Genomic DNA, 12,977 nt, shown 5'->3' on the forward strand with positions numbered 1-12,977 from the left:
CAGTGGTTCTCAAATTCTCTGGGAGAGTTTGAGAGCCTGCAAGTCTTTGCTTAAGGGGCAGGGGTGGGGGAACGCAGTGACACGATGCCCAGCATCATGCTGCTGTGGAGGGGTGCAGGGGCACACTTCCATTCATCCCTGCATGCAGTAGCCTCCCAGGGTCAGAGGAGCTGCAGGCAGGGGTATGTGGAAGTGTGCCCCTGCACTCTGATCAGAGGCACGATCCCCTGGATGCCTTCCCCCTCCCCAGCCCTTAAGGGAGCAGAGCCCAGGGCTTGCAGACTGGGACGTTGTGATGCCCCAGTTTGAGAACTACTGTCCTGACTCCTTTCCTGGACCCAATCCTGCAGCTCAAGTCAATGGAAACTTGCAATAGCTATTTAGCTGAGCAGATCTGAGAAGATCACCCTGCATCATGGTAGCTGCTCCTGTGCCACAAAGGAGACCTCTGTGACTGCCCCCCCCCCACCATAGGATGAAGTGGTTGATGTTTTTGGCTTTGCTGCATAGTTAGGGGCCAAAATGGGTAGGTTTTGGCCCTAAATCACTCAAAGAGTCAAGAAGTGGATTTCCCCCCTCTACATCTGATGCAAACATTATGTCACCCAGTGCAATCATCTGAGCAATGATTTCCAATCCTATAATTAACTTCAATTGCTATGAGTCATTCTCCCGCTAGGCAAATCCCACAGCTCTTTTCTAATGCCTCAAACATATTGATCAACATATAATCTCTGAGCTGCTCAGACCTGGGTTGAAAACTGTGAACAGTGAGAACGGTGCCATTTTTATCTTCGGTTACTTATGGCCCAATGATGTCCTGGCAACAGAAGGGGAGATCCACCACTATATATGCCCAGTTCTTCAAGAGATTCTGGAAGCATTGCTGCACACAAGTTGGGGTTGTTCTAGGCAGGTTGAGGGTGGATGATGGATAGCAACTGGGCATTCTGAGCCAAGATCCACACAAGATAGCAGGGATGCTTCTGTTAGTGCTGCTGCTCATTCTGGGCCTTCAGTTTTCTCCAGCTGAATACAGGGCACAGGCTGCTTTGTGTGCAGTCACTGAACCCTCCCAGTTCCCCTGGAAGTATCAACAGAGTGGAGAACTGATCATTGGAGCGATTGTGTCACAGTTTACCTGCATATTTGGTGACATTTCTTTCAGCGAACACCCCAAAACAAGGATGATAATGTAAGGAAATGCTTCTTAACCCTCCAAAATGTTCAGAAGCTCAGATCAGATCAATTACCAATGTATATTTCAAGGACTGGCATGTTCAGAAGAGAGTCTGCTTATGCTTGTTTTGGAAGATGTACTTAGATTAATGAGCAGGATTCTTTCAAAGTTTGTATAAATATACTTTCATCTACATTTGTGCTTCCAAACTCCTACAAAGGAATTGGGAATACAGTAAGTTGTTGCAAGGCATGGGGAAGGCAGCAGATGATCTCCCAGATCACGCTGTTGCCACGGATGGGAGGGTTTTCTTTTTTAACTTACCTTTAGCCAGCACTGCAATTCTGGGGTTTAAGGAGTCTGGGGAGGCCTCCACAGGGCTCCCAGTGAATGCAAAACACTATGTGTATATATATATATATATATATATATATATATATATATATATATATATATATATATATATATATATATATATATAATTTTTTTTTAAATGGGCACATCTAGTTTTTGCAATGTAACCAGAAGTGCTCACTTTTCCCTCCTATTTTTAGACTTCGGCAGGCAGGTGGAGACCTGCGGAGGGCTCTCTGGACCCCACAGGACTGCAGCGCTGGCTGCAGGTAAATAAAAAAAGCTTTCTGTTCATGGCTGCAGTATAATCCCTCCCAGCTCCCATTTAAGTATCACCTGAAAGGAGATCTCATCATTGGAGAAAATGTATCGCAGTTTGTTTGCCACTCTGATGACATGGCTTTCCGCGAACACCCCAAAACAAGGCTGATCGATGAACTAACATAAGGACATCCTTTTCTACCATCCAAAATGTTTGGTAGCTCAGATCAGTTAGAAATGTGTCATGCACAGACTGGCATGTCCAAAAGACAGTCTGCTTATGTTTGTTTTGGAAGATGCACTTAGATTTATGAGCAGGATTCTTTCAAAGACTGTATAAATATACTTTCATCTACATGATTCATTTTTGCCAGTTTGTTTCATGTCTTTCAGTTCTCTCCTGCGCCCTTCAGGTGTTTCTGGGTTCCGTGGATCATTTATATCTAGTCAGATTATCCAGTCCAGAACTGGATATGCTAAGTCGCAACTAGAGTTTCGTACAAAAATCTTTCTCTGCTCCACTTGAAACTAATAGGGATACATGCAAAGCAATTGCTCCACCACTGAGATACGGCCTGTGTGTAACAGCCCAATCCTATGTATGTCTATTCAGAAATAAATCAGTTTGTATGTTTGCAGTCTGACAGCCCAATCCTGAGCTGCCTGGCTCCCAGGGCATTCTGGGCAGCTCAGAATGCTGCATCTCCCAACAGATCCTTGGGGGCTGGGGACATTTGTCCCCTTCCCCACATAAGGTAAGTGGACCCACAGTGGGGCTACTCAACTCTGCACTGGCTATTTAACCATCAAAGTGGGTTAGGCTTGGGCTGTAAATCTGACAACTGGATATGAGGAGCTACATTCAAATTCTTATATATGTGGGGTTCTATGGATTGATTTCAGATCATATGAACACTCTTTTCTTAGAACTGTTTTTATGACACGGCGCTTTAATGTTTATGTATCACTGAGCTCTGCTTGAAATATAGATCCATTCCAATGGGTAGAGTAAATTTCTTTTTTGAAGAGTATCCAGGGATAGTTAAAGGTGCCCTCAGTTATTGCAAAACTTAGCAACTAGGCACCCCTTCTTCTAGACAGTGATTATTTGAAAGTTTCTACCCTCCAACTTCCAGAGACCCAACTTGAGAGTTCTTTTGTCCTGGGATATACTACAGGCAAAGTTGGAGGAGGAGATGGCCAAATCCCATACAAGGCACAACAATGGCATCGGGGTTGGAAATGGATGAAATCTCTTCAATTGAAAGAACACTTGAGCCTTTCATAAAATTAGTTACAGCCTGCATTCAGATAGACACTTCATGAAGGATTGACCATATGATTCATGCAAAATATAACTCTTCCTTTAGTCCAGTTCCAAAGAACTATCAGCATGTCCTGTCCTTGGTCTTTGCTGTGAAGGAGATCAATGAGAATCCAAATTTCCTGCCTAATGTCAGCCTGGGGCTCCACATCTATGACAGTTACTACGATGCAAAACTGACTTACCAGAACACCCTGAAACTTCTTTCCACCCAGGAAAGGATTGTCCCCAACTTCAAATGTGACAAGCAAAAGGAACTGATAGCTGTCATTGGAGGACTTGATGCAGAAATCTCCCTTCACATGGCAACTCAATTAGGCATCTACAAGATTCCACAGGTACAATTCTTAAATTAGTATTTCTGTTTTCTTCCTCCCAGGTAACTGACTTGCAAGGATCTCTCTCTCTCTCTCTCTCTCTCTCTCTCTCTCTCTCTCTCTCTCTCTCTCTCTCTCTCTCTCTCTCTCTCTCTCTCTCTCTCTCTCTCTCTCTTTGAAAAAAGCAAGAAATGCTGCTAGTTCAGAAGCCACTATTCCAGTCAAATCCTTAAAGCACAGAATAAGAAATAAAGTGCAGAAAATGTTAGAGTCTTGTGCATATCACACACAGTGCTGGACAATGGGGCAGAGGTCTGCGATGCCACCCTCCTGTGTGAAATGCCACTCTTCATGAAATGCCACCTCCCCACCTTCAAAGTGCGACATAGCCTTGTGTGACTCTAGGACCAACTGGGGAAGCCTCCCCTGCAGTCTTAAACTGCACTTCCAGAAGACCAGAAGTACAGTTTTCAACTGTGTCGGGGGCCTCAGTGAGGATTGCCACATGGTCCTAGAGTTGTGCTGGCTCAGTGCCTGGGCACTTGCTCTGTTTGCCCAGCACTAGTTCTGCAGCTGATAGCACATGAACACACATGCATGCAAATAGAGAACAATTTTTTTTCTGTCTGTCTGACATGTTGTATATCATTAACACAAATGATCTTACAGGTTGAGTTCATTGAGTGTTCCCCTGTGAATAACAATAAAATCAAACATTTAATTGGTGTAAAGCAGGGGTCTCCAAACCCTGGCCCGGGGGCCAGATGCGGCCCGCAGTAAGCCTCTATCCGGCCTGCGGCCAGCCTCTTGTCTCCTGAAAGCCTCTGGCCCACTCGACTGAACATGACCAGAGCTGTGCTCTGATTGCATCTGGAGGATGTTCTGAGGGCCGGAGAGGCTGAGTGAATGAGCCCACTCATTCATTTATTCATTCATCTAAGTTCCATCTCTAATTTAATTATTTTAATTTTATATTTAATTTTTTTTCCAGCCCTCAATACTGCGCCAGATATTTCATGCGGCCCTCTGGCCAAAAAGTCTGGAGACCCCTGGTGTAATGAAAGAAACAGATGGAAGTTTCCGTGCTGCAAAAGTTAATGTTTTAATGTTTCTATTTTAATGAAGATATAGTTGGTGGCAGCTCATGCCAGACCCTTCTTTGTTGCAGCTCCCAGCCTGTCAAATTCTGTTTTGGTTGAGAAAAGGGCTGTCCCTCTACTTGCTTCTGCTCTGAAAGGGCAGACAAACTTCTTATGTTTCAGCAAGCCTTCCATTGGTTTTTGCTTTATGTTCAAAGTTTTCTTTATGCTCCAAACAATTTCAGTTATATAATGCCATGTTACTTGTGCCTAAACTATTTCATTAATCTGGGGAATGAATCCAGTCAATTGACTCAGCAACGACAATAGGACTGTAATCCTATCCACAGTTACCTGAAAGTAAGCCCCTTGACTATAATGGGACTTACTTTTGAGCAGACAAGCAAAGGATGGGGTTCTAGGTCAACTTGGATCTAGGTCAATCTCTATGGCTGGTGCAAATCCACAGCAATCCATGTCGGTGGATCAGGCCTGCAAAGGAAGATAGAATATGGCATGTGCCAGCACCACTGATCCTTCCCTGCCTCTGGCCTGACCAGTCCATTCCCTTACCCCGTTACACCCTTCCCCACCCCTCCCCTCCCCTTCTGCCATCTATGTGCCTGACGTACCTGCTTTGGCGTGATCCGTCCTACCAGTGCTGCTAGAAATAATGCTGTCACAAAATGCTTTATATACTTTTGAAATGGACCAAAAATCCCCCAGTAGTTCTCAAAATTTCAGAGCCTGGTTGCTGGCAGTTCTGAGGGATAATGCCTGATCCTATTACGAAGGGCATGATGGAGTTTTGATGTTTCCCATTTTGGCATGCTAAAACATGAACTAGTCAGTGAATGGAATCAGTGTGGGCACAGATATAACTCATCTGGACTAGAGGAGAGTTCTCAACTGAGAGAGCCAAATTTAATAAGGTACAGATACAGACATAAAGTGGACATTAGACAATACAGGAAGGCAGGGATTTCTGTTGCTAAGCAGCCAAAGTTACAATACCACACCCCCTCCCCATATGCGACATACATGAAATGGCATCCTTGTTATAAACAGAGCGCAAGATGGAGTTTTTATGTGGTATAACTGAATTTCACAGGAAGTCGTTTCTATGATACACAATTTAAACCATTGATATTTATAGGTTTATAGACAAATAGTTCAAAAAGGCGTTGGTAATAACAGTGGGCATAGTTGATCATTTTTTACTAAGACTCTGTTTATTTGGTGTTGATTATTCGGGCCCAATCCTATCCAACTTTCCAGCATCAATGCAGCTCCAAGGTAAGGGAACGAACATTCCCTTACCTTGAGGAGGCCTCTGTGACTGCCTCCCCACCACAGGATGCAGTGCTTGCCTCATTGGTACAGTTGCACCGGCACTGGAAAATGGGATAGGATTGGGCCCTTAGTCATCTTCCTAATAAGGCCAGAAAGCTGCCTTGAGATTTCCATGAGGTTAGAAAAGGTGGAGCAGTTTTAAACTAAGGGCACAATCCTATCTTGCACTGTATCCAGCACAGGATAGGGGCCCAAGGCGGCTCAGCCAGAGGCAAGGGGAAACTTTTCCCTTTACCCCTGGGTAAGGCGCCTTTGGCCCAATGGGTCTCCTTGAACTTGTGCCACCTCCTCAGGTGATACAAGTTCGTGGAGAGTGGAGCGGCTTGAAGCCGCTCTGTTCTCCCTGGGAATGGGGGTTGGGATCCGGCATAACTGCCTGATCCCACCCCGACCTCTCGATCCCTACCCACCCACTCACCCCCAGGGTCGCCCACTGCTTGCCCTCCCCTCGCCCTCCCTCCCCCCCGCCCTCCCTCCACCCAGGAATGCCAGGTCAACACAAGAATTGCGGAGGAAGCCGGCATGGAAGCTTGCATCAGACTCTGCAGGCCTGTGCTCCTCTGAGTGCCAATCCAGCTTCCTCCGGAAGAGGCACAAACATGACTTGCATTGGAACAAGTGAAGGGTTGGATTGCGCCCTAAACAACTTAAAGTAAAATGTCCATATCGGCTCATCTCCCAGTAACATATTACTTTATTTCAAACTAGGTTTTCATCTCAGCACTTTATTTGATCAGATTCATAAATATTTTGTATCAGTTCTTCTCCTGGTATAATAGTAATTCTTTCCTAGATTGCCTACTGTGTACAGCTTCCAGTGAAGAATGTTAAAATGCAGCTTCCTTCCTTTTATCGGATGGTCCCCAATGAATCCCATCAGTACAGAGGGATTGTTCATTTACTTCAGCATTTCCAGTGGACTTGGGTCGGGGTTGTTACTTACAATGATGATAATGGAGAAAAATTTGTGCGCACCATGTTGAAAATGTTTTCTGAACATGGAATCTGTGCAGCCTTTAGTAAAAGAATACCAGCACTCTCTCAATTTACAGAGACGGCAGAAATATTAGAGACCGCAGATGTAATAAACCCCCATTTGGCTCAGATACTGGAACTAATCAATTCTGAAGTCACAATCTATGTTGTTAATGCAGACTTTCAGGCCACAACAGGTTTGAAATGGGCAATATATTTATATACCCTACTAGAAGGTATGACAGTGTCTTTTGTTGGTAAAGTGTGGATATTGACCAGCCAGTGGGATTTCTCATCACTGACAGTGCACAGGGATTTTGACATACAGGTCTTCCATGGTGCCCTGTCTTTTGCCATTCACTCCAACAAAGTGCTGGGGTTTTCAGAGTTCCTTCAATCTCTACAGCCAAAGTCACAAGAAGGAGATGACTTCATCAGGAACTTCTGGGAAGGGGCTTTTGACTGCTCATTTTCTCATTTGGATGATGGCGAGGACAGCAGAGATCCATGCACTGGTCAAGAGAGGTTGGAGGACCTCCCAGGGACCCTTTTTGAAATGAGCATGACTGGCCAGAGCTACAGCATCTACAATGCAGTTCACGCTGTAGCACATTCATTGCAGAAGATGTCCTCATTCAGGGCCAAGCACAGATCAGTGGTAGACAAATGCAAGCTCTCTTCTCCACATCCACAATGGTCTCAGGTAAAGATAGACTTGCATATTAGCTTCTTTGTCTAATGCAGGGGTGTTGGCAGGAGGGCCACATAATCTCTCTGACACTGGCCGGGGAAGAAAAAGAATTAATTTACACTTTAAATTTGAATTTACATATTTGTTGGCAACCTTCAGTCTCGAAAGACTATGGTACAAGCCTACAGCACCTGGTATTCCCAAGTGGTCTCCCATCCAAGTACTAACCAGGCCTGACCCTGCTTAGCTTCCAAGATCAGACGAGATCTGGCATGTGCAGGGTAACAGTTGCATAAATGAATATATTAGAGATGGAACTTATATGAATGAAGAAAGGTTTTGCAATAAAAGGACTTGCACAAGGCAAGGCCAGCCTTTCCTTTGCTGCTGCATCACAGATGTGAAACACCTGGCAGTGAAGGGAGCCTTTGTCCCACAGCTCACGTGAGAGGTCGAACAGCTGGCTAAGAGCAGTTGCAGAAGGCTAGCGCAGGCTCCAGCAAATCTCCAGAGGGCCAGAGGCTCATTGGAGACAGGGGGCTCCCTGAGGACCGGATTGGAAGTCCTTGAGGGCTGCAAGTGGCCCCAGGGTTTGGGCACCCCAGTCTAAGGGGATGTTAGAAGACAACTAAGATCCTAATCCTAACTAAATTCACCCCCACCCCACTGTTGCAGCTGTGCCAATGGAGCTTATACTGTACCTGCAGGGGGTAAGTCCAGAGGTCGTCTTGAGGTAATAATAATGATAATAATAAAACTTTATTTTTATCCCGCCCTTCTCCCAAAAAGGGACCCAGGTAAGGTAAGGGAACTCTTGTGCTCTTGCCATGGGCCAAATCTCCACTGCCCCAATAGAATGCTTCAGGTCTGTGCCAGCTGATTTTTCAGTGCACATGTAAGGTGAGTCAGGGAGATTGAAGGGGTTGGGAAATGTGATTAGGATCAGATGCATGCAGAGATCCACCCCCATCCTGTTCCACCTCCCACCTGCTCTCCTTTGTAGAAACTTCCCCATTCCTTCTCTCACTCTTTTCTGCCTACCTCATCATTCTTCACCTCCGCCATTGGCTTACTTTCACTGCTGGAGGTAGGACAGCCATTCTACTGCCCTACCATTATATTGGATTCTGTCAGTCAAACTTTCTAGGAGCCTTTTCTATTTTGTTTTCTGTTGGTTATGTATCTGTATGGACTCTGAGGTGTGTAAAATCAGCAGAACTTACACATGATTAACTTTGCTATCTAATGTTAGGATACAACTAAGGATGCACAACCATTCCAGTTTTTGACTCAGAATGGGGTCATGTATTTGTGCATATTCAAACTGAATGTTAAGAAAGGTTTGAGTATATGAGAGGAATTGATATGAGAGGCATTGATTTTGAGGCTCCCAAAGTTTCAAAAGCATTCACAGAACTTTGATCTTTTCCTGAGCACTCAAACTGAACATTTGCAGGAGCTCCATCTCCCAGCTTTCCCCTTACAGAAAAGTACTAGACTTTGAGAGAAGGGCATGATGGATTCTCTCCAGGCTGAGACACTAGATTTCTGCTGTGGTGTGAGAGACATGCTATGGTGATCCCTTCTGTCCTCGAGAAGACCCTATGAGGGTTCTCTTAGGTGAAAGTAACACAAATAGCATTGAAAAAATATGAATTCAGCTGAAACAGAGGAGATGTGTGTTCAACATTTCAGTTTTCTATGCTGTCCTTTCGATTACAAAAAAGTCTCTCCCCTGCAGTACACAAATCATTTCTAATGTTTTCCTTGATCTCTTCCAATCCAGCTTCACTCATTCCTGAGGAGCATCTCATTTAATAACAGTGCTGGAGACACAGTATCTTTTAATGAGGAGGGTGAATTAGCAGGTGGATTTGATCTGATAAATTGGGTGACTTTCTCCAACCATTCCTTCTTGAGAGTGAAGACTGGAATGATGGATCCGCAAGTACCCCCAGGCAAAGAATTCACCATTAATGATGATACCATCACATGGCCCAGTGCGTTCAGTCAGGTGGGGTTTGATTCAGCTACAAGATGGAAAGCTAAATGGGAAAGGTACCAGCATTAAATCCTGATCACCTTGACAATACCTCCCTGTCTTCTAAGCATTGCCTTAGAAAGTCCTTACATTTTTGTAAGGAATCCCAAAAACAATGTGTAGAAGGATAGCATTCATAACTTCTAGGCTTGAACTGCCCACCACATACATTGCCGCCATTCCCCCACCTCATTCCACTGCTTCCCTGCTTCCATCTTCTCCTGTGCCAGTGCACCACTTAGTCAGAATTGGGCTAGGAATCATCTCAGACATTGCTACCTGATATTCCTTTGACTAGTGATGATGAGAGTGAACTCATTCCTGTTTGCATTAAAAGCATGGTATCCATCATTGAGCTATGACACTTGACAGGGTCCACTTCTCCACTGATCAGTGTGGTTGCTAGGGGTCCTGGAGCCAAGCCCTCGACTATATCTCCTGTCATACCCCTGCTTACTGCCTGATGGCACATTTCATGCTACCAATGCTGTAGGTTCGGGGACAGTCCGGGGATGTGTAGTCATGAATATGTTCCCCTGCACAGCTCCCCTCTTGATTGATCTCTGATGTCATCACTATGTGGTCATACCTGCAAAATAGTCCAGAACATCTGACACCAACCCTGTCTTTACTATCTTTCCCCAAGCAACAAGACTTTCTCTTGCCTCTGCAGTTCATTTTGTCATGCACGCTTTTTCACTGGGAATATCTTGTTTGCAAAAACCAGTCCCAGAATCTACCACTCAGAATAATGCCCTCTGCTCAAGGCAGCCATTCCTTTTCATAGTAGGACTTTGTCTTTGGTGCAAGTAGCTCGGATGTAATGTCCAAGTTCATTAGAGAAGTTACTGTCAGAATATCCTGAATGACTCCATCAATGAATGGCTGAATCCATCAATTAGACTGTAGCAGTAGTCATCTCAAAAATATAGTCTAGTCATGAGGAGTTAGTGTGCTTGAACAGCCTATCAGAGAAAAAATGGTTTGGTCTTAGATAAGGGTAGAACTTTCTCACTAGCTAAAGGAGTAAACTCTCTTCTCTTTCCATGCATAGGTGCTGCCCACTGCTCTGTGCAATGACCACTGCTATCCAGGTTACAGCAAGAAAAAGAAGGAAGGGAAGCCGTTTTGTTGCTATGATTGTGATCTATGTCCAGAAGGGAAGATTTCTAATCAGATAGGTGGGAGACTAAATGTGCAGTGTAATGAGTCATGCGCGCTATAACAATACTTGTTAGTGTCCCCTTTTCTCTAGTTTCATGCTTTAAAACTCTTCATGCTATGAGCAAGCCAGAGACAAGGCAGCCTAACAGAGGCAAGTAAAGTTTTACCTACTTCTTTGTAGGTTGCCTGGTTCCCAGAGCATCTCCTGAGACCTGAAACAGCTCTTTGGCTGGCATTCGTTTAAGGAGCCTCTGGGGCAGGGGGGCGGGGCGGAAATGACCTGGGTTTTGTGCTCGCCATGGTCCTGCTACCTGTTCTTACTGCCCCCCCACTTGCCCATATGAGCCATTCCACGGGCAGGCAAGGCTCTGCGTGGCACTCAGAAGCCATCCAGAAGCTGTCCAAGGCTTCCCCAGCTGTTTTAAGCTCCATACTTTGTCAAGAGACCAGAAGTACTGTTTAAAACAGCCAGAAAAGACTCAGAAGGATTCTCGATGACTGGGGAATAATGTGTGAGGCTCCATGGGCCTCGATAAGTATCCTGGGGAGGGGGGCAGCATGCTGGAGGGGGTGCAGCATGTCACGGACCTGCCTTGGGTCACCCTGAGGGCAGGTCTGCTACTGCTCTGGGGGTGCGTCAAGGCCAGGAAAGGGAGGCTAGGAACAGGCATACTCTACACTGCCTCCAAGATTCACTCAACTGAACCTGGTCCATGCACATAAAAAGTCATGCACGTATGTAATTCCTTTTAGCATTGCTTCCACATTGGTAATCAATTGGTCACCAATTGCTCTGTTTTCTGATCCTTGGGAAACTTCAAAGAATGTTCAACTCAAAGGAAAACACAATTATAGATGGGACCGTTCACTTAACTAGGCATGGGATAATATCAGAAGAGAACATTGTAATAGTTACATCAAATATGCATTTGTCTATTTTTTCAGACATGGACGATTGCTTCAAATGTCCAGAAGGTCAGTTTCCAAACAAGAACAAAGATCAATGTCTCCCCAAAGTCCTCAATTTCCTCTCTTTCACAGAACCCTTGGGAATTACACTAAGTGTTGTGGCTTTGTCTTTTTCTCTGATGACAATTTTAGTGCTCAGGATTTTCATCAAGAATGAAGACACTCCCATTGTCAAAGCTAACAACAAAGACCTCACCTACTCTCTGCTTTTCTCCCTATTGCTCTGCTTCCTCTGCTCCTTGCTATTCATTGGCCAGCCTCAGGCAGTGACCTGTTACTTAAGACAAACATCTTTTGGTCTGGTCTTCTCTGTGGCTGTTTCATGTGTCTTGGCTAAAACCATTACTGTGGTTCTGGCTTTCATGGCCACCAAACCAGGATCCAGGATGAGGAAATGGGTACAGAAAAGACTGGCCAACTCCATCATCTTTGGTTGCTTCCTGATTCAATCCATTATCTGTGCTGTGTGGCTCTGCACTGCTCCTCCATTCCCCCATTTGGACATAGATTCTTTGGCTGAAGAAATTGTACTGGAGTGCAATGAAGGGTCACACACCATGTTTTATTGTGTTCTGGGCTACCTGGGATTCCTGGCTGTTGTCTGCTTCACTGTGGCTTTCCAAGCCAGGAAGTTGCCAGACAGCTTCAATGAAGCCAAGTTCATCACCTTCAGCATGTTAGTCTTCTGCAGTGTGTGGTTGTCCTTTATTCCATCCCACCTGAACACGAAGGGAAAGTACATGGTTGCTGTGGAGATCTTCTCCATCTTGGCCTCCAGTGCTGGGTTACTGGGCTGTATCTTTTCCCCCAAATGTTACATAATTCTCCGGAGGCCTGAACTGAACAACAAGGATCAACTAATAAGGAGAAATCACTAAGTGTGTGTTTCATGTCTTTTATTTTGTATTATCTAGAACAGGGGTGTCCAAAGTTTTTGGTAGGAGGGCCATATCATCTCTTTGACACTGTGTGCAGGGGGAAAGAATTAATTTACATTTTAAATTTGAATAAATTTACCTAAGTTTAAATAAATGAATATATTAAAGATGAACTTATATGAATGAATGAAGGTCTTGCAATAGCTCAAGGCCTATAAAAGGCCTTTCCTTTACTGCCACTGCTGCATCACAGACGTGAAATAGCAAGCAGTGGAGGGAGCCCTCATCCCACAGCTCATGCGAGAGGTCAAACAGTCACCCTCACGCTAAAAGCAGTTGCATCAGGCCAGTGCGGGCTCCAACAAATCTCTGGAGGGCCAGAGGCTCATTG

General features: G+C 44.9%; 1 protein-coding gene and 1 pseudogene across 1 annotated transcript; one reads left to right on the forward strand and one right to left on the reverse strand.

The window, feature by feature from the left end:
• The first annotated feature begins 522 nt into the window (after positions 1-522).
• On the forward strand, positions 523-12,586 carry LOC136652990 (vomeronasal type-2 receptor 26-like). Its single transcript, XM_066629917.1, has 5 exons — positions 523-526; positions 1,735-1,803; positions 3,171-3,457; positions 10,630-10,756; positions 11,685-12,586. Exons 1-5 carry the CDS (start codon positions 523-525, stop codon positions 12,584-12,586), a joined length of 1,389 nt encoding a protein of 462 aa, XP_066486014.1.
• Positions 7,714-7,830, reverse strand: LOC136655187 (5S ribosomal RNA; annotated as a pseudogene).
• Positions 12,587-12,977: the final 391 nt, after the last annotated feature.

This window comes from Tiliqua scincoides, chromosome 5 (assembly GCF_035046505.1).
Source record: "Tiliqua scincoides isolate rTilSci1 chromosome 5, rTilSci1.hap2, whole genome shotgun sequence".
Classification (NCBI taxonomy): Eukaryota; Metazoa; Chordata; class Lepidosauria; order Squamata; family Scincidae; genus Tiliqua; species Tiliqua scincoides.

Excerpts from the sequence above, each read along its gene's own strand:
- LOC136652990 (XM_066629917.1), top strand. Across the intron at positions 1,804-3,170 it reads GACTGCAGCGCTGGCTGCAG|TTCCAAAGAACTATCAGCAT; the intron begins GTAAATAAAAAA and ends CCTTTAGTCCAG. Across the intron at positions 3,458-10,629 it reads GCATCTACAAGATTCCACAG|GTGCTGCCCACTGCTCTGTG; the intron begins GTACAATTCTTA and ends TTCCATGCATAG.